We start from the raw sequence: 25,175 nt of genomic DNA, 5'->3' as shown, positions 1-25,175 counted from the left end.
CAAAGGGAGGGGTGGAGCATGGTGCTAACCCATAATACTCTGGGTCACCCAGTTAACCCCTGGATGATCACTTTACTGGTGCAAGGCACGGCCCTCCCCAGTGGGATTCTAGGTATACACTTAATGCAGCTTGTTTACTGATGCTCTAGGTGCCAGTCCTGGGACAGAGGTGGGCACAAACAGTGCTCAGGCCAATCTGAGATTTCAGCCCAAGCACCAATACCTGATCCCCATGAAGTTATCCAGCACGGACTCTAGGGAAGAAGATTTAAGGCCTGGGCTACACAATGATTTTGTACCCATATAAGTATATTACGGTAGCACCTAGGAGCCCGACTGATGGACCAGGACCCCAATGCGCTAGGCGCTGTACGTTATTATTAAGTGTATTACGGTAGCACCTCGGAGCTCAATCTCATAGACATATAAACTTTAAGGCCAGAAGGGACCATCACGATCTTCTAGTCTGACCCCTCTGGACAGCACAGGCCACGGACCCTCATCCATCCATTCCTCTAGCAGGCCCCTAACCACTGGCCTGTACTCTTGATGTAAAGACTTTAAGTTACAGAGCAGCCACCATTTGCACTAGTTCAAACCAGCAAGTGACCCGTGTCCCATGCTGCAGAGGAAGGTGAAACCTCCCCAGGCTCTCTGCCAATCTGGGGGGGAAAGTCCTGCCTCACCCAAAATAAGATGATCATTTGGCCCCTGAGCATGTGGGTGAGACCCACCAGGCAGACACCCGGGAAAGAATCCTGTGGAGTAACTCAAAGCCCTCACTCCCGAATGCCATTGGAGGTGACTTCATCAGATCATCCCTGCGAGCTCAGTCGTGAAGCCAGTTCGGTTTGTTATATTTGCCGTGGGAGGCTGGTCCACTCCTCTGATGGTTAGAAACCTTTGCCTAATTTCAGGCCTAGATAACTTCCCCCTGGTGTTCATCTGTCTGACTCATTTATACAGAGCAATCAGAGCTCCTCTCAGCCTTGGAATGGTTAAACAAGCCAAGCGCCTTAAGTTTCCTTTTGTCAGGTAGCTTCTCCATTCCCCTCATCAGCCTGGCAGCCCTTCTCTTTACCTGGTCCAGTTTGAATTCATCTGCCTTAAACATGGGAGCAGGACCCCCTTGTGTGCACATTATTTGTTAGGTGTATTACGGTAGCGCCTAGGAGACCCAGTCATGGAGCACCATCTCCTTGTGCTGGGTGCTGTACACTATTAGGTGTATTACAGTAGCACCTGAGAGGCCCACCACCCCACTGAGCTGTCTCTATACAAACACCGATTAATAATCCCTAGCTCTTATCATCGTTAGCTCTCAAAGTGCTTTACCAAGGAGATCAGTATCATTATCCCTATTTTACAGATGGGGAAACTGAGGCACGGGGAGGGAAAATGACCTGTGTAAGGCCACCTAGCAGGTCAGGGGCTGAGCAGGGAAGAGAACCCGGGTCTCCTGAGTCCCCGTCCAGAGCCCTACCCGTAAGGCTGTGCTGCGAAAGAGGTAGGGGTATGATTTGTTTACTGCTCTGGCAGAACAAGACCCAGTGGCTGGATGTTGAAGCCAGATACATTCCAGTTAAAACAAGGCACATTTTTACAGTGTACATGATTAACCAGTGGAACAAACTGCCAAGGGAAATGGGGGATTTTCTATCACTGGAGATCTTCAGATCAAGACTCCATCCCTTTCTAGAAGATGCATTAGCCAAATATACAAGTTACTGGGCTCAGCCCAGTGGGGCTGGGTGTACTTCTCTGGCCCGTTACACCGGATACCAGCTCGGATGATCTAACGGTCCCTTCTGGCCTTGAAATAAATGGATCTATCCAAACCCCCTAGTATGGCTGGAGATAAACTGCTATAAAGGTATTTCATATCCCGTCCCATATAGGAATAAACTATACTGGGTACAAGCACCTTTACACTGATATAACTGTAAAAGCAGCAAAGAGTCCTGTGGCACCTTATAGACTAACAGACGTAAAGGTACCACAGGACTCTTTGCTGCTTTTACAGATCCAGGCTAACACGGCTACCCCTCTGATACTGATATAACTGTGTCACACTATGTTGGGGCGGGTTGTATCTGTAACGATAGTCTGCTGTAGTTAAAGAGACACAACTTTTGCATACAGACAAGTGCTTTGAGATCTACTGATGAAAAGCACTAGATAACCACTAGATCGTAATTAATAATAACCTAATAATAATAATAATTGTTATTATTAAGGCCAAGAGCAAACTCCCCAGCTGTCTGGCGGATCAGACCAATGGTCCACCTTGCCCCGTATCCAAGAGTGACCTTGCAAGAAGCCCCCCCTAGTGGTCACTGGTGGGTCACCTGCCCCTAATATCTCCCACTCCTGACTGCAGCATTAGCACCCTGCTAGGCACACTGTGTTAGCATTGAGCATGTCGCAAACGCTGTGGGCTTTAGATCCTTCCCTTTGATCATTTTGCTCCAAAGAGGAAGGGGTTTCCTACATCGGCCTCCCCTCTCTAGCAGCCTGGCTTGGAATCCTGTCCGGGGTCACAGAGAAAAGTTTTGTGGCTACTTCCTAAGTTGTAAGGGGATGTCGTAAAAGTGGTGCTTAGCTGGGCCGGATTCAGGACAATTGGCTGATTCTGTTCAAGAGCGGGCCAGGGCTGGGACCCCAGGGGCAGAGCTGAGAAATCCCCCTGTGCCAAGCACAGCAGGCCACTCATTGATGGCTTTTTCGCTTTAACTATGGAACAGGAGCGCCCTCTGCTGGAGCTGAGGCCCAGCTGCAAGTGATCCTGACAGCTCTGCAGAAGGGAGATAAGGTGGGTGAGGTAATAGCTTTGACTGGACCAACTGCTGTTGGCGAGAGAGACAAGCTTTCAAGCCACATAGAGCTCTTCTTCCGGTCTGAAGTCACATGATGGGTGCATTAAGCCCTAGGTGATCCTAAACTGCTGTTGTGTGGCTGTATAAACAGCTGCTGCACTCCACCTCAGAGCCAGCTGCATCTCAGCATCAGATGAGGTATCCTTGTATAAACAGCCCCCGTGCCACGCCCCAGAGGTGGCTGCACCTCAGCACCAGGTGAGGGATTCCTGTATAAACAGCCGCTGTGCCTCACCTGGGAGGCAGCTGCATCTCAGCACTGGGAGAAGGAGCCATGGATAAACAGCTGTCACACCCCATCTCAGAGGCAGCTGCATCTCAGGGACAGATAAGGGAATCCCCATACAAACACCCCGGCTACCGCTGCAACTCTGTGCTGGGCAAGGGATTCCTGTATAAATAGCTGCTGCACCTCACCCCAGAGGTGGCTGCATCTCAGTGCCAAGTGAATCACAATGGCATCAAGCGGCAGAGAGTTCCACAGATTAACATTCCATTGTGTAAAAAAGCATTTTCCGTGATTCATTTCAAATGTGCCACCTTTCCATTTTATTAGTTCCCTGCTTGTTCTTACACCATCAGAAATTGTACACAGGAGCAGCTTTCTCTGTACCATCCATTATTTTAGTACTTAAAGAGAAGGATCCCTATATACAGCCCGTGCTCCTCACTCTAGAAGTGGCAGCATTTCAGTGTCGGGCAATGGATCCCTGTATAAAACAGCCCCCAGATCCCAGCCCAGAGGTGGCTGCATCTTAGCACAGGGCAACAGACCCCTATCTAAATGCCTACTGCCTGCCTCCTACCCCCTTAATTTTAAAGAAGCATTTGTCTCTATTCCATCCACTATTTTATACCACTCCAGCAATTGAAGGCAAAAGTCTCCTCTCCACAGCTGATCAAAACATGCCAATTATTTTTGATGGGAAATTTGGGATGGGGACATTTTCTTTTTTCAATTTCCCGCTCATTTAAAAAAAATTCAATGAAAAAAACAAACACGAACCCCGGAAAAAATTCCATTTTTTAAAAACAAAGTTATTAAAAATGGCCAGTTTTCAGTAAAAAAAAAGAAAAAGATTTTCAACCCCCCAGACCATTTTTAAACAACCCCCCCCCACCCCAGATTTTCAGGATTCCTCCATTACATTTTTTCTCACCAAAATATGGACAAAAAGCTGTGTCAAAAACGTGGGCAATTTTGCAGAAAAATTAGGGAGAAATGTGCATTAAAAAGGGGGGGGGTGTCAAAAATGAGAAAAAAAATTAGGGTGAAAATTGCAAAATAAAGAAAAGAAAAGTTTTTTAATGAAAACCTTTTCACCAGCTCCCATCCCGCGTTGCCTGGTCCCTCTTACCCTACAGTGCCCTCTAGTGACCCCAAAAGGTATAGCACCGACTCATTGCAGGTTGCTGTCATTGGCTATAGCGCCTACTAGTGTTTCATTGCAGGTATTGCATCCATCTACTCGCTCTTGTGGGGTCTGGGTGAGAACCGTGCTTTCAATAGGTTGCAACAACTTTGCAGACCGAAAGCTTTGCAGCTGAGTAAGAAAACCTTCCATTGTCAAACACCAAAGCTTTTTCCTTTTCCTAAACCAGAAGAAAAAGCCGGTGACTCACATCAAGGCGAGACTCCGGCTGACCGCGCCCTCCCACCTCTTGCCTTTGAAATACAGGCCGGGCTGTGAAAGAGGAGGCCGTTGGCAGGGCAGGGGGAGGTGGGCTTTGAAGTGGCACCTCACAAGATCCCAGGCGCTAATTGCACAACTGTAAAAAATATTCATAGCTATAAGCCTGACTCATAGCTGGAGGGGGCTGTGTGCTACTTTCACTATTGCAAAGCACAGATTGCAAGCTCGGAAGCCTGCAGCGAGGAGACAGCACAAGCTAACAGATGCCTAGGATGGTGAGAATCTCTGAGCTGTGAGCACAATGGCTGCTAAATCCACCCCTGCAAACAGCCCGGGGGAGGGGGGGCTGCTTCTTGGTTACTCTGGTCCTGGGCTTGTGGAGGGTTAAGAAGGCTTTAAATCATCTTTGAGTTCCCTTGTTGTTATTTGTATTATCATAGCACCTAGGAGTGGCAGCCACGGACCATAACACCCCATTGTGCTAGGAGCTGTACATTATTTATTAAGTGTATTACGGTAGCACCCATGCACTCTCATCACAGCCCAGGATCTCACTGTGCTAGGCGCTGTATGTTATTTATTAGGTATATTATGGTAGCACCTTGGAGCCCCAGTCACAGCTCAGGACCCCCGTGTACAGACACAGTCCCTGCCCTCAGAGAGCTGACAATCTAACTATAAGGCAAGGGACAGATGGACACAAACAAGGACTCCCTGAGACTCTGTTGGCCCCTCTATTCTTTAGGCTGTGGCTGGTACTTGGTCTAAGTTAGAGCAGCCTCAGGGCTGCCCTAACTCATGCTCATCACTCTCCACAACAGCCTCCTATGAGAAGCAGAGAAAAGCCATGCCCCTGAGTCCTCCCCTCCACCAGCTCAGCACCACCCAGGGAGGCAGCATTGTCCGGGAGGTGGCTCTACCCGTGTCCTTTATGGAGCCTTAATGCCACTTATGCCCTTAGGATCCCTTAAGCAAGGCGGGCTGTGCCAAGTGCCACTGAGTCCCTGGCAATGACACCACAGGTGCTGAATTTTATTTTTCCTGGTGGGTGCTTCATCCCCTGCTCTGTCCTGAGGTCCCACCCCCCACTCCGCCCCTTACCCTGAGGCCCACCCTCACTACGCCTCCTCCCACCCCTGCTCCTCCTCCTTCCCCGAGGGGCCCCCCTGCCTGCCGCTTGCTGCTCTCCCTGAGCACCTCCTGCCAGCTGCCAAACAGCTGATCGGTGCCCCCACTGAACAGCTGTGGCTGGTGTGTGCTGAGCACCCACTATTTTTTTCCCAAGGGTGTTTGAGCTCTGGAGCAGCGTCGGCGCCTATGAAAGACCCCCCTGCCCCCTTCCTGCACATTTAAATCTCCAGGGTTGTACACAGCTTAAAAACGACTTTGGCGTCTAAACTTGAAACCTGGGGAGGAGCAACTGTGTTGATCCCTCCCAAGGCACGCGAGTACCCGGATCTGAGCGGAATTCACACACCGGGATGTGCGGGAGAAGAGACTTAATGTATGGCAGGGTAAATCAGCAGGGCCCTTTGGCACCCTCTAGTGGCAGTGCTGCTCATGGAGGATGAGCTGTAGACCCGCATGCGTTCATACTCAGAGCTCCTGGGTTCAATCCCACTCCTGACAGCCACTGTGTTACATTAAATAAAGCCAGGGATTTCAATAGGAACTCAGCTGTGGAATCACCACAGCTTGAGTTCCACCATTGTCTCCCTTGTTACCACACAGTGCCTGTCAGTGGCTGAATGAGGTACTGCCGGCAAATGCATCAAGAGGGCCACAGCACGTTGCAAGCTTCTGTCGAGGATACGGCGTGAAGAGGGAGATGATCGTGTCTTTTTCTTGCTTTTCGGGGGGGCCCGTGTCCCAGACGTACCTCTGAAAATCCCCCCCCCCAGGCAGCTTAGAGTGGCAGGTGAATAGTGAGACGGATGAACAAATGGATGGCTAGGCGGATAGATGGCTAGAATGGATAGACAGCAAGAGGGTGGATGGATGGACAGACAGAGCAGGGAAGGTACTTGGTGCTGGTGGAATATCTGCTACTTTGTTTTTTTTTTTTTTTCAACCTGGGGCAATCAGGGAATTTCCTTGCAGGGAGAGAGGTGCCAGTCAGTCACTAAACTACCTGCAGACCATGCTCAGAACTTCTCAGCGGCAGCCCAGCTCCTCCTTTTGCAAAAGACCCAGCTCCTGCCAAACAGGAGAAAGGGGAAGCTCTTAGCAGCACCGACCCTATAGCTAGGGCCCTACCAAATTCACAGCCATGAAAACGCATCACGGACCGTGAAATCTGGTCTCCGCCCGTGAAATCTGTATAATGTAGGGGAAGAGCACACAAAAGACCTTTCACAGGGGAGACCAGCGTTTCTCAGATGGGGGGGGGGGGTCCTGCCCCAAAAGGGAGCTGCAGAGGGGTCGCAAGGTTATTTTAAGGGGATTGCGGTATTGCCACCCTTACTTCTGCGCTGCCTTCAGAGCTGGGCGGCCAGAGAGCAGCGACTGTTGGCCGGGCGCCCAGCTCTGAAGGCAGCGCCCTGCCAGCAGCAGCACAGAAGTAAGAGTGGCAATACCATGCCATGCCATCCTTACATCTGCGCTGCTGCTTTCAGAGCTGGGCGGCTGGAAAGTGGCGGCTGCTGACTGAGAGCCCAGCTCTGCAGGCAGCAGCGCAGAAGTAATCGTGGCAATACCATACCGTGCCACTTCTGCGCTGCTGCTGCTGGCAGGGCGCTGCCTTCAGAGCTGGACTCCCGGCCAGCAGCCACCGCTCTCCAGCCGCCCAGCTCTGAAGGCAGTGCCGCCGCCAGCAGCAGTGCCGTCCCTACCCATAGGCAAAGTACGCAGCTGCGTAGGACACCAGGAAATTCCTGGTGCCCTACGCAGCTGCATGCTGCTTCAGCCCCTGCTCTGCCCCAGCCCAGCCCCCACTCCACCCCTTCCCCAAAGCTCAGGCCCCTGCTCTGCCCCAGCCCAGCCCCCACTCCACCCCTTCCCCAAAGCCCCCGCCCCTGCTCCGCCCCAGCCCTGCCCCCACTCTCCTAGGGTCGGGCCTGCACTCATCGCCGGCGGTGGGAAGTGCAGTGATCCGGAACTGCTTGGCGCCACCAGTGAGTGTTGGGGGGAGGTTCCCCCACTGCCCCCCAAGCCAGCCCCCACCACCGCAGAGGCCTGCCCCCCCCTCCGTGGAGGAGGGGGCTGCGTAGGGCCCCAGAATGGCTAGGGATGGCCCTGTGCAGAAATAAGGGTAGCAGTATCACAACCCCCCCACAATAACCTTGTGACCCCTCCCCCAACTCCTTCTTGGGTCAGGACCCCCTACAATTACAACACCGTGAAATTTCAGATTTAATTAGCTGAAATAATGAAGTTTACAATTGTTAAAATCCTATGACCTTGAAATGGACCATGAATTTGGTAGGGCCCTGACCTAGAGCACACGCAGGTGAGCTGTTCTCATTCCTTTCCAGTAGAGGGCAGCGGTTTACACCCACCCCCACCCACCCCACTACCCCAGGCCTAAATCCCTCCAGCAGGGGGCAGCACGGACACAGACACACATACACACACAGCTGGTTTCCGACGCAGTGTCTGGCTGGGCCCATGTGCCTTCCCCTTGCAACACAGCAACATGCTGTGGGCTCTTGGTCCCAGATCCTCACGGGTACGTAGGCATCTAAGGCCCGTGGGCCTTGGGGCCTCACCCCAGGGACCTGGCCTCGGGGACCCCGCCCCCGACGCGGGAGCCATCAGCAGAAGGAAGATTCCACCCGTCAGGGAGCGTCTGAAATCTCCACGGCCGCCCGGTTGCTCTTGCCCTCATCTAGCCGCTTTCCCTTTGAAGAGAGTAAACTTCCTGTTTAGAGCATTTCTACTCGGAAACCCGGCTCCCCTCCCCACCCACGCCCCAGCACAGATAAGAGCAGCCCCAGCAGGCTGTTTCCAAGCACAGTGGCCCGATATCATCGCAGCTGCGGGGCTGTATACTCCCTCCTCCACCCCCAGCCCCAGCCCCCAGGGGCCGTGGCCCCAAAAGGCCCCTGCCCTGTCAATTTCCCCCCTCCTCCAGATATTTGCTAGCAGCAGAGGCGGGGGCTGGAAACTGATTTCAAGTACCAGGGGGGAAAGCCTGCCGTTCCCTGCCTCATGGCAGGACCCACGCTGCACCGGGAACTGGGGGAATCCAGGGCCCCGTGCAGCATGGCAGGGAATATGGGAATCAGGACACCCGTGTCCTCTTCCCAGCTGTGGGAGGGCAGTGGGGCTGGTGGTCAGAGAAAGAGGGGTTGGGAGCCAGGACTCTGGGGTTCTGTCCCTGGCTCAAGAAGGGGAGTGGGGTCTAGGGGGAGGGGGGGGAGAGGGTCTGAGAATCAGGACACCTGGGTTCTATCCCAGGCTCTGGGAGGGAGTGCTGTCTAGTGGTTAGTTTGGGGTGGGAGTTGGTTTATATGCCACTGAAATGTATCTGCTTCTGGGGCGGGGGGTTGGTGTGGCCGCTGTCCAGCAGCCACACAACAATACCGCACAGGGATTGCGCACCCAGGGGCTGAAATGCAGCTGCCTCTGGGGTGGGACGTAGCAGCTGTAGGACAGCCCCTGGCAATGCAGCACCACTGTTTAAGACAGGAACTGAAGAGGACTCGGGGGGAACGTAGTATGACCAGGTGTGAACACAGGCAGGACGTCAGCGTTCACAGCCCCACGCTCTGGTAAAACCCCAATGGAGCGTTAATGACCCCGAGCGGCTGGGACTTGGGCTCTCTCTCTCTTTCTCTTGCCCCTTATCTTGAAGATCCATCTTCCCCTTCTCGCTTCAGCAGCAGCTCGAGAGCTCCACAAACAGCTAGGAGGCAGCGCGATCAGCGAGGCCCACCTTCCTCGCGGGTGCGGCCGAGATAAGGGATTCGCAGAATCACCCACAGCCCGTGGTTCTGCTGCTGCCGGCAAACCCTCCGGTGCCTAAAGTAGGTCGAGGCAGCCACAGGCCATCGAGGTTGCAGCGAGAGCCCGAATGCAGCAGAACAAGAAGCACAAAAGCCCCATGAACAATGGAGAAGCCGCGGGAGTCTGCCTGGCACCACGCTGATCCTCGGCATCAGCTCAGGGCCGGATTTAGGGACAGGCGACCCTGGGCACTGGGCCTCCTAAAAGCAAGAGCAAGACATTGGTCTTTTCCTCTTTGCCCCCGGTCATGCCCTATCCTCGACAGACGCTTGCAACGTGCTATGGCATTTGCCTGCAGTACCGCATTCAGCCACTAGCAGTCGCTGTGTGGTGGCTGGGTGGTAACAAGAGAGACAAAGTGGAACGCGAGCTGGGTGGCTGCTTTGGTTAGTAAGGAGGAGGAGGACTCTGGGATTCCACCGCCAAGCGGGTGTTGAAGTCCCTGGTTTTATTTGATGGAACATGGTGGCCGGGCTTGGGGGGGTGCCGGGTTGGGGGTGCTGTTTTTGTTGTTTACAGATTCTTGCATGCAAATGTATCGTCTTCTACGACCGGGATAAATCGTGCCGCAATGGTGTGAAAGGGGCTCCCAAGGCCGTAAAAGATAAAGGATTCAAAAGTTCAACAAATGGAGGGGGTGTGTGGGGGCGGGGCCAAAGACACTCGTCTCCTGGGGCACCATTGGTCTAGGGCCGGCCTTGCGTCAGCTTTTCGACGGCTGGCGTTGAGACCCGTGACAGCACGGTTGCAAGACCCCCCCCTATTGTCCCCTCTCAGGAGCCCCAGCTTCCCCGCACCTTGCTCCTTCCCTTCCCTTCCCGGCTCACCCTTGGGGGATGGGTCTATCCCACTTCCCAGCCGCTCCCAGGAGTCGCTGTGGTTTCGGCAACAGCAGGTGAGGGCCTGGCATGCTCCCAGCTGCGATGTGTGAAGCCAGTTGTTGCGATTGCCATGTGTACGCAGCAAAACACCCAGCGCCTTACCTCTTTTCACTGGCCACCGGCAAGGCAGTAGAAAAACTGGCCAGGCTGGGCAAAAACCAGCCAGTGGCAACCCAAGCCCACCCCCAGCCCAGCATGCTCAAGTAGTGCAGGTTTCACCATATGTGGCATGTTATACTAGTGCCAGGATTTACGCTGCCAGCTTCTGCACGTAGATATCACAGCTCCCCTGGGAGATAGACCAGGTTGTCTCCAGGTCACAGAAGGGGAAACTAAGGCACAGAGGGGAAGTCCAAGGTCACACAGTGAGTAAAGAACCCAGGCGTCCTGATTCCCAACCCCCCCCCCCCCGCTCTAACCACTATACCCCACTCCCCTCCCTTCCCAGTGCTGGAAATAGTCACCAGGCCCCTGACTCCCAGCCCATCACCCAGCGGACCACGCTGCCACTCAAAGATCTCAGCTGCTGAGAGTCATTCTCTACACAAACAAGAGCCATCTTGCTTTGATTATTTTTCTTTCTTCCCACTTGCGGGCTCTGAATTTTGCCATTTCATTGTTATAAATATCCCGCCTGTAGGTGCCCGCTCCCCCCCAGGGCCTGTGGGTTTGCAGCGCTGAGTAACCCGGCGCTGTTTCTTTTACTGTAACGCTAGTTCCCCGATGCTTATCACACCCACAGCCACCCAACCTCTTCTTTCAAGTCGGTTTCATTTCCCATGGCAGCGCCTGTTGCTTTGGTACAGAGATTCAGCTGTCGGTGGGGAGGGGAGAGCCGCCCCCACCCTGCACCGCCCCCTCGGGTTGGATTGGTTCCCGAGCTGATGTGCATCTCTTAATGCTGAATCCTCTTTAGACAGGGGCTTCCCCTTCTAGTCTGTAGCCAGCAGCATCGAGCATCTTGAATGCAAATCCACGCCTCAGTAGAGTAATAGATCCTAAGGCTGGATCATCTAATCTCACCTTCTGTATGATATAGGTCAGAGCATTGGTTTCCATTTTCTACCTAGGTGACATCAGTGGTCCCAATAACCATTGAAACAAGCCCCCAATGGGAGCAGGACATCTCCCGCTGGCTCTCAATTCAGACTGGAGGCCTCGCTGGGAGATGCTTTAGTCAAACACAAGCAATTGGGCTCAAAACGGGGCAAGGAGGTGAAATTCTCGGTGATCTGAGAGTCTCTTCTGGCCTTAAGCTGTGGTCAAACTAGAGAATAGGAGTGCACGCCTGGTTTTCAGCGGGGGAAACGGAGACGCAGAGATTTACCCAAGGTCACTGGCAGAACTGGGAATGGGAGGCGGGCACTGGGACGCAGCCTCCCACTGCAGCGAGGCCGCGTGCGCCACTGACGGTGCCGTCAGCTTCCCGAGGTGCGTGGGGGACTGGACTCGGCCCTACAGCTGAGTGAAAGTTTTCAGCTGAAACTGTTGTGGTTGAAAAATGCAGATTGGCGACGCCGAGCCACTTTGTGAGGTTGAGTCGGTTATGCTAAAATGTTTTGGCTGCAGCAAAATCAAACAAAAGACAGTCCTAAAACCCCCTAAACATTCCGCTTTGACATTTGCAGAATGAAGTTTTTCGGCTGGAAATTAATTTCCATTTCAAAGTTTCCTATACATTTTTTAAAAAAAATAAAACATATGTGGAAATGGACCAGATCGTGCTTGAATCTGATCCACTCTGGCAATTTCTCTGTTACTAACAATACTGTAATGTTGTGTGTGTGTGTGAGAGAGAGAGAGAGAGAGAGCCCTCTGCTCTCTGCAATACTATCATGAACTGAGTAATGGGTGTGCAAGTGAGCATGTGTGACTCCACTGCCCTCTCCTGGATTCAAACAAAACCACAAAGGTGGGTGTCAGACTCCAAACACCTGCCAGCAAAGGGAGATTCTCCTGTGCTCTTAAACTAGCAGCAGGCAACCACACAGGCAAAGTCCTAAGTAGGCTGCAGGGGGTTTTGTTACGCTCATTTGCACTTCTCTAGTTTCCTTGGGCTACAAATGGTGAAACTGAGGTGCAGCCAGAGGAAGCAACTTGTACAAGGTCACGCACTGAGTTACTAGCTGGGTGTAGAGCCCAGGAGTCCTGACACCCAGAGCAGCTGCTGTAACCACTAGATCCTGGCTTGGAATCAATGTGTCCTGACTCATAAGCCCTGTAACCACTTGACCAGACGTCCCTCCTAATGCTGACTGTCCTAGGGCATGGCTGCCGCGTAGCATCCTCTGTTGGCCAAGCAAAGCACTGCATCCCTGCCTCAGTTTCCCCGCCCCCAGGTTTGGTCTCTCCCAGAGATTCATGTGGCTCGGCCCTCCAGCGGGCGCACTCCCAGAATTCAGGATAACTAAAAGCCAGACAAACTACAAGTCCTTTCACCCCACGTGGGTGCCTCTTCAGCTCCCCTGTGGGGCTCAGTTCCCAGAGGGTTAGGGTTCAGGATCTGTGGCTCAGGATGGCGCCCTGCCTCTTTCTCTTCTGCAGAAGCCCAGCACGGGATATCGCGCTGGGTGGTGCTTTCCCCACCCTTTTACGAGGCCCAGGTGTTTCAGGCTGTCACCTAGCCGCAGCTCTCTTAGGCCGGGAGGTGACTAATCGCTCCACAAGGCAGGCTCCCTTGCTCCAGGCCTCATGTCCCTCAAAGGCCAGGGCACGCTGGTACCCCAGGCAACGGGCCAACCATGACTTGGCTTCATGATATTCTCCCCCTGAGCTGAGCTCTCCTCCTGCTGTGTCCATATGCCCCACTTTTCAGTGCCACTGAGCCACAGCCCCTGAGCTCCGGCTGCAGGAGCTGATGCAGAGCTGCCCTCGCCCGCTGAGCCGTATCTGGTCACGGCTTGCAGCAGTCAGGAAATCCTCCTGCTCTCATGTGCTGGGACCTAGAGGGCCAGATAAGCAAGCGCATGCGAGAGAGCAGAGCACACGCTGCCAGGCTGATGCCGGGCGTTTCCATCACAGCCAGGGGCCCGGTGCATAATGGGCTTCTCATCTCTGGCACCCCCGGATCTCGGAAAACCGTGGACCCGTGCAGGAAGCATTCTCAGACCCACTCAGCCCTCAGGTCAGGAGTGGGGACTGTAGCCATCATCCACAGCTCCCTAAAGCCTCCTGCACTGGAGCTAATCACTTCATCCGCAGCTCTCAAAGAGCTTTGCATAGTGTCATTATCCCCATTTTACAGGTGGGGAAACTGAGGAGAGCAGTAACGTGACCTGCCCGAGTTTGCCCAGCAGTGCAGCTGGGAATAGAATCCAGGTCTCCCAAGACCCAGTCCTACCCACTAGGCCATGCTGCTTCCCTGCTAAAGGAGAGTTCCCAGTTCCCTCCCTGCTCACACTTCCACCCTGAGCAGGAAAGAGAACCCAGGAGTCCTGACACACAGGGACATATGTGGTCTATCCCTGGGAACGCACCCCAAGAATCCTGATTCCTCACCCCCTTCCTCTAACCACTAGACCCCACTCCTTCTCCAGAGCTGGGGCTAGAACCCGGGAGGCCCCATTCACGGCTTTTACCTTGGCCACGAGGCTGTCGCTTTTTGCTCTGAGGCTGTAGCAGTGCAGACAGCGAATACCCTGCTCTGCCCTAGTTCAGTTGGTTGCTCAGTTAACTCACTTGAGACCAGGGTGCAGGCCCAGGCCAGGTCAGTTTGTGGTCATGGCTGAGGCTGCAGCGCGATGCCCAGGGACGTGAGCCTGTGCTAGGCTCTCATGAACTCAGCAGGCTTCCACCTTGTACGTGCTTGGACGGGAGACCACTGCAGGAAGCATCGAAAGCTGGGGTGGGTGATTTCCACTGAGTCAGTACAGAACCCAGGGCCCCGGTGTGGTAGCAAGAGACGCTACATTTCGGAGGAGGTGTAAAATCCAGCTCCTGACCGCTTGTGGTCATTAAACATTCCTCCAGTGCATTTGGAGGGGGCGCACCCTGGCCAAATGCCATCCCAGGTATTTCCATTCAGCCTCTTTAAAAGGTCCCCCGTCATTTGGATTCTTCTTCATTTCCTAACCGAAACTGCCCTGGAGGATCGCTGTGTGCGGTCGAATAGCTGCTGTGTGCCCCACCCCCCAGCGAGGGCTGCATTTCAGAGCTGGGTGAACAAGCCCTCTAAACTGAGGGCCAAATTCTGCCCTCCCACTAACACCAGGTGTAAATCTGTTACGCTGGCATCTGTCAATATAAACGGACTTCGGTGGAGTCATTCCAGATTCACGATGGTGTCACCGAGAGCAGAAGCTGATGCATCAAATAAAACTGAAACCTCGGGTTCAATAAAAGGTCAGGTTAGTCCCAGGGAGCTTTGGGAGCCAGGGGTCAGATCCCCAGCTAGTGTAAATGGGCCCAGTCAATGGAGCTCGGTTCATTTACTCCAGCTGGGATGCTGGAATCTGTTGTAGGTTGCTGGAGGTGCACTGGGCCTGAGTCAGATCGGACAATCTAACCCCACTGTTTTCTAACGGAGTTACTCATTTACACCAGGGGATGGGAGAGCAACCTCCCCAGAGCAGACGCAAGGCCTGATTCTTCTCCCATCGACACCAGGGTCATTCCAGTGACATTATGCTCTGGTGGGAGTGAGAAGAGGCAGCGGGCTGCTGGCGTTGGGGTAACAGAATTGCAGCGCCTGTTGGGAATCCTCAGCTGACTTCAATGGAGCGACACTGATTTATACCAGCGGGGTGGGGATCTGGCCCCATTGACTCCAATGGAGCAATGCCGATTTGCACCAGCCGGGAGTCTGGCCCTAGGTCTCAAGCAGGGACTTTTGCTTCAGAGCGGTCGCATCACACAGGGCCGACCAGAGAACTCATTTCATTTCGAAGCTCAGCAGATGAGCTACGGGTAATTTTTACAAGGCAGTGACCAGTCTTTGCTCTGTCCCTTTGGGGTCTCCAGGTGCTTTACAGACACCGATTAACCCTTAACGGCAGATTTGCCAGTCACTTCAGTGGAAGCCAGATCTGGCCCAGGGAGGTAGTTTACATGGAAAACCAGTGACAGAGCTAGGAACAGAATCTGGGAATCCTGACTCCACCAGCTCCTGTTGTCTTAGGCCCCACGGCTCTCCCACAGTGGGGAGTAGAACCCAAGAGTCCTTATTCACGCTGGGAATAGAACCCAGGATCCCCTGCTCTAACCACTAGACCCCCCAGCCCGCTCCCGGAGCCGTGATTAGAACCCAGGAGTCCCAATGCCCAGCCCACTATCATATTAAGACTGCGGTTCCTCCCAGACCCAGGCATTGCAGGTCCTGTGGGAGACAGGCCCGCAGCCTCCCATGTCCACTAGGGAGGCAGCATCCAAGGCTTGGAAGGATTCGATCGTTATCTGTGTCAGTAAACCCCAATTTCACGGTACACAACCACAAACGGATGACAAAAAAGATTCCCATTGGTAATCATCGAAATTGACAGATGGGCAAAGTGAGAAAAAAACGCTGCCTGAGAACGTATTGGGGTTTGATTTCAGATCATTTACTTCGTATATTTTGACACGCGATGTTTGACCACTTGTGTCTGAACCGTTATAAAGCTTTCACAGTTGAAATCTCAACCTTACTTAGTTAAATAATTGCCTCCCCCCACCTCCCCGTCATCCAGCTATGAACATTGAAACCGATAAGAACAGGAGGGGAAAAGCTACCCGTAATTTTGCACAACTGTGAACATTTGCATCAATAAAAAAAGTTTAAAATGTCTAAAATAAACATCAGTATCATCCATCAAATTATCAACAAAATCAAATTCTGCTCCCCACCCCCACCCCCACCCCCACCCCAAACATGCCCAGTGGCCCTGGGGTAATGGATAAATAACCATTAGATACAGCTGCTCCCTGAATATCAGGGAATACTCAATGGAAAATAAATAGGTGCACACACTTACATACATTCACAGCGGCACATAAAACAGCGCAGGGAATGGCGGGAGCCGGGCCATATCCCCAGCGGCTGGAAATCAGCTTCGACTCAAGGACGCCAATGGATCGACACGAACGTCTCCCAGCCGGAGATCTGGGCCTGTTACGCAGGATCCTTCCCTCGGGTAAGTCTTATATCAGTGCCGCTTCCACGCACTTCCTCCGGATTTACACCGCAGTGAGTGAGAGGAGAACCTGGCCCGTTCTCGCCCAGGGTTAAATAGCGAGGGCCCAATCCTCAGCAGGGATAAGCTGGCATTGCTCCATCGCAGCCACGCTGATTTGCACCAGCTGACGAGATGGCTCTCTGCCCGAATCAGGATCAGGGTCTTCCCCATGAGCAAAGGGAACGGCAGGATTTGACACCGTCAAGCACCACCAGTTGCTAAGCAGAACTGTAAGCCAATTAAATACACTTCCCTCCCACCATCACCCGGTCAGCTGGCATAAACAAGCATGGAATGATTGAAGTTACACTGATGTACAGTGGCTGAGGGTTGGCCTGCCTTGGCGACCTGGAGGCGAAATGTCCCATAGTCCCTTGTGGTAGCCAGTTTCTTTGTCTTTCCACTTTCAAAGCTATTTGAAAACCCGCTGGACCTGACGGAGGGACAGTGGCCGGCTACGCAGGGGACAGCATTATGGCCTATAACACAAGGGTAAGGGAGAACCATCATCCCTGTTTTGCAGCTAGGGAAATGGAGGTACAGAGAGGCAAGGTGACTTGCTCATGGTTTGACAGCAGGTGGGTAGCACAGCTGGGGATAGAACCCAGGAGTCCTGACTCCCAGTCTCCCCTGAGCAAACTGCTAGAGCCAGGTCCCTTTCCCAGAGAGAGAATAGAACCCAGGAGTCCTGATTCCTAATACAAGGCCTCAACTGGAAGCCCACCCTTCCTTCTTCTGAGCTCTGTGACCAGCCTCTGAAGTTAACCTCATGAGCTGGGTCCAGTCTGGGGAGCATATTAGACCGGCAAGGTGCAACAGTATTTTGGGGGGTGCTGGGTCAGAGGGATGGTCCATGTAGGAAAACCATATCAGTGGCAGATTAAAAAGCACAAGGCCTCAACCCAAAACCCAGCAGTTGTGGCTCCGGGAAGGGCCCGCTCAGATCATGAAGGTGCCAAAATAAGTCCTGGTGCCGTCTCTGATCTGTAGCACCTGTCTCTGTGACACCTTGACGTAAATCTGCTCCTCCTCCTCCAGGTGGAAGATTCCTCCCAGGAAGCTGTTTTGCCGCCAGAACCCACTATCCTTCCCATTGCAGTAAAGGACCAGGTTCTCCACAAGTTTCATCTCCTCGACATACCTGGGGGTCTTCTTATAGATGCCATGATAGATGACGGAACTCTGGCCCTGCTGAGAGCAACTCTGCGCCATGAGATGGACCTTGGAGTAGATGTAATAGTAGCCGGGCTTGATGCAGACCAGAGAGCCGCCCTGGTAACCCACGTCATGCAGGAAAGCCCAGTCCTTACTGTGTTCCCACTGCAGAGAGCCGTTCCCAGAGGTGGTGAAGGCTGCACCTGGGGACCACGATACCCACAACATGTCAGGCCTCAGCTTAGCCCAGAAGGAGGCATAACTGGGGAGAGAACCCAGGAGTCCTGACCCCATCCTCCCCCGCTCTAATCATTAGACTTCACTCTCCTCCCAGAGCTGGGAACAGAACCCAGGAGACCTGATCCCATCCCCCCACTGCTCTAATCACTGGACCCCACTCCCCTCCCACAGCTGTGAACAGAACCCAGGAGTCCTGATCCCATCCCCCACTGCTCTAATCACTAGACAAGAGCCCCTCTACAGCAGAGGCAGCAGACTATGCAGGGTTAAGGAGGACTTCAACCTACCCAAGACATGAGCTGCTGGCTTCTCAGCATGACGTTTCCGGTCTGCAAATGAGACAAACAAACAAACAAAGGCCCAGCTGTGAGATCAGCCCAGTTCCGAGTCCTCTGTCCCCAGCGCGGGCTGGGGAAGAGCCTCCTGGGGCTGAGTTCTGGAGATGGCCCTGGATCTGAACCCAGTTCCGGGTCAGAACTTTGCCAATGGAGCCAGGCAGAGCAGCACCCGGGATCAGAACTGGGACTCACCCTCCAATGTAAAGCATTGGTGCCCTGTGTCGTCCTCTCCCCCCCAGTAATGTCACATTCATCTTGTCCCCCACCTGCCTTGTTCCATTGCACCCTCATCACATTTCCCACACTCACTCCATTACACCCCGTTCCATTCACCCCTTACTGTCGCACCCCCTCTCCTTCCCTACCCCCCCCCCACCCGTCACCACTTCCTTCCACTCTCCCCCGCGCTGGGTCTAGCCTGCACTTTCATCGGGGCTGCTATTTAATTTCTCTCTCTGTTTCCTTTCTGTCTCATTTCCACACACACCACGGCCCCCCCCTCCTGCCGCACGCTTCACTGCACCCAGCTCAGAAAAGACTCCCCCCCCCTCAACCCCCGGAAAGCAGTTGCGGGGGAGGATCCGCTAGGCAAACATGCTGCGTCGCGTTGTATTGCAGTGAACCATCTAGCACCTCTGGGCCTCACTGTCCTCTGCTGGATGGGTTTGGAACTGCTTAGCCATGTGTCAGAGACCCCAGCCCGCTAGCAGCTAAAGGGAGATTTTCTGTTAGGGGGAAGTGTTTTTGCAGGAGCAGGGCCTGAGCCTGCAAGTCCTAGGTGGTTCTTTTGTGGAGCATGGCTGCGGAGCCATCCAAACCCATCCCATGGCCACTATTCAACTTCCTAGGCCAGAACCTCAGATCGTGCAAAGCAATGGAGCTCCTTTGACTTCAGAAAAGCTCTGCTAATTTGCACCAGCTGAGGATCTGGTCCACTAAAAGCAGTAAGCTCACTGGGGCAGGAACTGTCTTTTTGTTCATATTTAAATTGTACAGCACCTAACACAATGGAGTCCTGGGCCATGACTGAGGCTCCTAGGTGCTACTGTAATACACCTAATCAATAATGTACAGCACCTAGCACTGGGATCCTGAGCCGTGACTACTGTATACGCTACTGTAATAAAAATCCACCACCCTGGCAACATCCTCAGCCCCCACCCGCTGTACCAAATCAAAACCACCTCATCCTGTACTGGGTCTTGCTTTGCGGCACAATAGGGATACTCAGAACGTGAAAGCAGCAGCAGGGACAGGACCAATAATTTCTGTTCCAAAAAGAGCTGAAGGAGAATCTCTGTTCAGTGTCGGGACTATGAAACACAGATGAGCAGTTCTGGTACCATCCAGCAGAGGACAGCAGCGCTCATACACACTAGCCACCTCGTTACTGTGCTCTTGACCAACATAATCAACACAACATATTATTGTGCCACTGCCAAGTCAATATCATCATCATCCCTAACTCACTTATATGTCACTTTACATCAGTGGACTCCACAGGCCTTTACAAAGGAGGTCAGTATCATTGTTCCAATTATTGAGAAGGGGAAACTGAGGCACAAAGAGGGGAAGTGTCTTGCCCAAGGTCACCCAGCAGGCCAGTGGCATAGATGGGGCTAGAACCCAGGTCTCCCAGTTGAAGGCTCTGTCCGCTAGGCCACACAACCTCCAAATACCTGCAGCCATTAACATCAGCGCAAATTGCGCCCTGAGCAGAATGGCACCCCGGCGCCTCACGCTAGAGTCATTGATTCTGAGGCTGGAAGGGACCATTTGGATTATCTAGTCTGACTTCCTGTATAACACAGGCCGCAGGACTTCCCTGGATTAGTTCCCGTTGGAACTAGAGCAGGTATGTTAGAGAAACAGCCCATCTGGAATAAAAAATTCCCAGGGATGGAAAATTGGAGCCTAGTGCTCGCTCCGATCCATTACATCAGAGTCACTTTGCAGGAGAAGTTTCCTTTCCTCCCCCTGCCACCAAGAAAGGCTATATGTATAAACCACTGAGAGTCCCTGAGGCTATGAATAAACCTTGGTTGACCAACCCATTTCAAATAACCCATTGCAATTCTCTGCACTAGCACACATCTCTGTCCCTAGCGTGGAAGGGCTGATGCAGAGCTGTTAACCAGAGGAAATGAGGTGGGGGTGTGGAGACAAGGGGGCTTTGTTAACAGAGATTAGACCCACCCCTTGTCAGTCTCACACTAGGCTTTGTGGAAACTCACTTCTGGGTACAGACTGTTCATTGAAAATCAGTCAATGAATGAATTTGGGAGGAGGGATAACTCAGTGGTTTGAGCATTGGCCTGTTAAACCCAGGGTTACAAGTTCAATCCTTGAGGGGGCCACTTAGGGATCTGGGCTAAAAATCTGTCTGGGTGATTGGCCCTGCTTTGAGCAGGGGGTTGGACTAGATACCTCCTGAGGTCCCTTCCAACCCTGATATTCTAAGATTGAGCTAGATCTCTGGCTGGTGTAAACAGGGATTTCTCTGCTGGAGTCAACAGGGCCAGATTCCAAGCTGGTGTAAATCAGCAAAGCTCCATTGGAATCAATAGGCCCAGATTCCCAATTGGTGTAAATAGATGTTGCTCCATTGAAGTCAATTGGGCCAGATCCCTGGCTGGTGTAAATGGGCATTGCTCTGCCAGAGTCAACAAGAGCTATACTGATTTACACCAGCTGAGGATCTGGCCCACCACATCTGCTTGGGAATAAATGGGTGAAAGTTTTTATAACAGCAGGGCAGGAATTCTCCTCTCCCCGCTTTGACACTGGCGTAACGCCGCTGGCAAAGTCACAGCAGCATAAGGGAGCTCACAGTTAGGCACTGGGAGATTGTAGATGCGTTAGGGTGGTTCATTCTCCTGGCCAAACCCCTCAGCTGGTGCGAACTCAAGAGGGCTACTCCAATTTGTAGGGGGGAGGGATGGCTCAGTGGTTTGAGCATTGGCCTGCTAAACCCAGGGTTGTGAGTTCAATCCTTGAGGGGGCTATTTGGGGAATTGGGGTAAAAAATCTGGGGATTGGTCCTGCTTTGAGCAGGGGGTTGGGCTAGATGGACCTCCTGAGGTCCCTTCCAACCCTAATATTCTATGAATTTACAAGAGCTCAATTCCCATTTAGGTATCGACATACAGATTTTCCAGTGTTCAGCACCCCAGGTGCCTCTGAATATCTGGCCTTGACTTAGGTCCCTTTGGGTGCATCTACACCGTGGTGAGTCTCAGAGCCTGGGCCAACTGATTTGGATTCATAGGACTTGTGCTACAGGGCTAAAAATAGCCATATAGACATCTGGGCTCAGACTGGAGCCCGGACCCTGAGACCCAGAAAGAGAGGAAGGTCCCAGAGCCCAGGGTCCAGCCTGAGCTCAAACGTCTACCCCACAGTGAAACAGCCCTGCAGTCCTAGACCTGTGAGCTGGAGTCAGCTGACACAGGCCGCCTGCAGGTGTTTAACTGCAGTGTAGACATACCCTGTGTAATTCAGCAGAGCGCTTCTGGGAAAAAATCTGTCCTTCATTGGGAGAACCGAGCTCTTAAAATCTGGTCTGAGTTTCAGGGGGCTGGCAGCTGAGGGTTAGCAAAAAGGGGAAGAGATTTACCTTGAATGGACTTCTCGGAGATGGCCCCTGCTTCCTCCTAAAATACAAAATACAAGTCTGTCAGAAAGGCCACACACTCACACAATCACACACATGCACACACACAATCATAGTCCCAGCCCCACTCACATTTTAACCCACTAATTTCAATGGAGTTATTCTGGAATGACACCTCTGCATGTAAAATTCACGGCATGTCCCATCTATGGCTGGGTGCCGGTAGGCAGCAAGCAGCTCATTCTGAGAGGCCGAACTCCTAATATCAGAGTAGGATGAAAATATTCCATCAGCATTTTTTTTTTCAATTGAAAACACTGGGCTTTTGACTAAACAAAAGGGTGGAGTTTTTTTGTTTTGTTTTTTTTGAAGGAAAAGGCCTGATTTCCTTGAAAACTTTTGATTTTTTTTTGGTCTGCAAAAAAAACCAAACACCCAACTCCCAAACCCTGAACATTTCCAGCCAAATAGTTTTTGGGTTTTGTCTGAAAAATTTCCGGGGTTCGTTTTCTTCAATAAAAGGTTGACATTTCCAGTGGCTCCCCCCACCCCCATTTTCTGACTAGCTCAACCTACCTCCCTCCCACTGGAGCTGTGATTGGCTCCGCACCGGGCAGGATCAGACACCTGGCTACGTGGGGTGTGCAGACACTGTCATGATTCTGCCAGTGACACTGGCTGCCCAGCTGGAGAAGCTTCAGGCCTGATTCTGTGAGGTGCTGAGAACCTGGGGCTCGCCTAGAGTTTCAGGTGCTTGGGCCCAGACCTTTCAAAGATATTTAGTCACCAAACTCCAGTGCCTGTGAGGGTCTGAGCCTTGGCATATATGAAATTGAGGACTGAAATGCTGCAGCATAACTAAAATCTTTGGGGTTAATAGGGGGCTATCTGGCTGAAATTTAATGGCCTGTGATAAATAGGAGGTCAGATTAGATTGTCTAATGATCCCTGCTGGCCTTAAATACTATGAAACTCAGGCTGCTGGACTCCTGGCTCTGTGCCTGAACTTAAACCCAGCCTTATAACACGTATTTGGATGCAGTTTACAAGCACATGTGGCTGACCCAGGTTCTAACACAGTTTGTGAGGGCAGCACGCGCCAGGCCAGCTCATGCTGGGATCCGCTCCCCTGGTAGCCCAGGCTAGTAGGGGAGGTAAAAGCAGACCCACAGGGGCAGGGGCAATTCAGACTCCCAAAGGACTCCCTAGCTGCCCCTCCGGCCTGTTCTCCTGCCTGCCCCTGTGATCCCCACGGTCAATGCAGATTTCTGCAGGGGTTCTTGGGGCTCGTTGGTGGAGGGGGTTGGTTGTTGGGGTGGAAGGAAGACCCCTGAAAGGAGGGGGCTTGGACACGGTCCCTGGATTTTCCTGCTGTAGAGACCCCCCCAGGAGGGGCAGCGGCAGGACCTGGGCCTGAACAGTTTTGAGATTCCACAGGAATGTTTGCAACCAGCTGGCATGGGCGCCCACAAGCACAATGGGGCTTGAAATGTGTCTCATGTTATGAGGTGTGTACACACACACACAGTAATGCACCAGAGTGCCACCCCAACCTACACACACACACAACTCCAACCCCATTTATACACACAAATCCATACACACACACACACACACACCGGGCGTTCACACACACAGACACACACAGTAATGCACCAGAGTGCCACCCCAACCTACACACACACACACACACAACTCCAACCCCATTTATACACACAAATCCATACACACACACACACACCGGGTGTTCACACACACAGACATACACAGTAATACACAAGAGTGCCACCCCAACCTACACACACACACACACACACAGCTCCAACCCCATTTATACACACAAATCTATATACACACACACACTCTCTCAGAACCACACAGTGCCCTGTCAGAGCACACAGACACACCCGGGCTCACCCTAGCAAAGCCACGCTGCCCATTCCCAGCACACACACAAACACAGAATGTCCTATACAAGCAGGTGTGCACATGCCAGTCCTGATTCAACACACACTCCAGGTTAACACAAACATATTGTCCCATACTTCTGCACACAGCCCCGTCGCAGCACACAGACACACAAACCGATGTCAACACATGCACGAGTCTGCTAACACAAACCTGCGCTGTCCCATACTAACAGACATGAGTCCATCCAAAATCACATAGTCCCATCACAGCACACACACACACACACACACACAGAGCCCTGTCCCAGCAAACACACAACTCCATCCTAACTTACACTGTCCCAATGTGCCGCACACACAGTTCCATCCAAACTCTCTTACACACAGCTCCATTCTAACACACAGATGCTGCCCAGACCCCGCACAAGCGCACAAACACATGCCCGGATCCCGGTCCCAGCAAATGCCTAGCTTTATCCTAACACACACACACACACCATGTCCAAATTACAGCGCACGCATGCGTACACACACACAGAGCTCCTTCCCAACATACATGCAGTCTGCTCATTTTCACATTCCAGCAGACACACACACACACTCACACACACACAGAGCCCGATCCCAGCACACAAGTACTGTCCAGACACTGTGTCACTACACCCCAACCTCCAAGTGCATACTGGCTCATTTCCCTAGTACTGTGTACACACATACACATGCGGAGCCCCTTGCCATCCCCTCGTGCACACACACACACGTCCCATCACTGCCCATGCGTGACGCAAGACTCTCATCTCCCGATCCCCTTTCCCGGTCACTCACCCCAACCTGGGACGTCGCCTTCTTCAGCTCTTTCTGGAAGCGGATCAGGAAATAGCCTTCGGTGGCCACGCCGGCCAGGGCTAAGATGACCAGAGAGGCCAGGAAGAACTGGCTGTGCCAGCACACCCGTCGCTTCCTCCTCATGGGCGGGACAAAGGGGACCCCGTGTTGCTGGCCGTCCACCACGAAGACAGAAGGATACACCACCCCATCGCCCATGATTGCTCTCGGTGGAGCAGGGGAAGGTCCACAGCAGAGCCCGGGAGAGGCTTATGGACTTGACGGCAGAGCCAGAGGCAGATTTGACGCCGTCTCTAGCAAGAAGAGGATTGATCATCCCCTCTGTGGCCTGGGCTATGTATCTGAGCCTGTGACGCCCACAGCCCCGGAGAGGAAACCACACTATTACCCAACTGGCCTCTGTGTCCTTACACTTTTCTCTCGCTTGGCTGGGTGGGGCTACCCTGCCAGAAGCCACGCCCCCTCCTCACCCCCCTCCCACCCCTGGCTTTGCCTCCCTGCGGGAGCACATGTCTTTCTGCTAGAGGCAGCTGCAGGCTCTCTGTGCTTTCCAATGTGTGGTAGGAAAAAGGGACCTCCATGGGGA

At 52.9% G+C, this 25,175-nt stretch overlaps 1 protein-coding gene across 1 annotated transcript; it reads right to left on the bottom strand.

Moving 5' to 3' along the window:
- Positions 1-16,458: 16,458 nt before the first annotated feature.
- Positions 16,459-24,942, bottom strand: LOC123353872 (tumor necrosis factor ligand superfamily member 14-like). Its single transcript, XM_044995310.1, has 4 exons — positions 24,569-24,942; positions 21,837-21,873; positions 18,170-18,211; positions 16,459-17,845 (listed from the first exon to the last, which is right to left on the bottom strand). Exons 1-4 carry the CDS (start codon positions 24,785-24,787, stop codon positions 17,427-17,429), a joined length of 717 nt encoding a protein of 238 aa, XP_044851245.1. The 5' UTR covers positions 24,788-24,942; the 3' UTR covers positions 16,459-17,426.
- Positions 24,943-25,175: the final 233 nt, after the last annotated feature.

Source organism: Mauremys mutica, chromosome 20 (assembly GCF_020497125.1).
Source record: "Mauremys mutica isolate MM-2020 ecotype Southern chromosome 20, ASM2049712v1, whole genome shotgun sequence".
Taxonomy (NCBI): Eukaryota; Metazoa; Chordata; order Testudines; family Geoemydidae; genus Mauremys; species Mauremys mutica.
This window is presented reverse-complemented; position numbering and strand designations above follow the sequence as displayed.

Coding starts and splice junctions, on each gene's coding strand:
- LOC123353872 (XM_044995310.1), bottom strand. CDS start 24,787: ATGGGCGATGGGGTGGTGTATCCTTCTGTCTTCGTGGTGGACGGCCAG. Junction 18,212..21,836: donor CTCCGAGAAGTCCATTCAAG/GTAAATCTCTTC, acceptor TCTCATTTGCAG/ACCGGAAACGTCATGCTGAG. Junction 17,846..18,169: donor GCCAGCAGCTCATGTCTTGG/GTAGGTTGAAGT, acceptor CGTGGTCCCCAG/GTGCAGCCTTCACCACCTCT.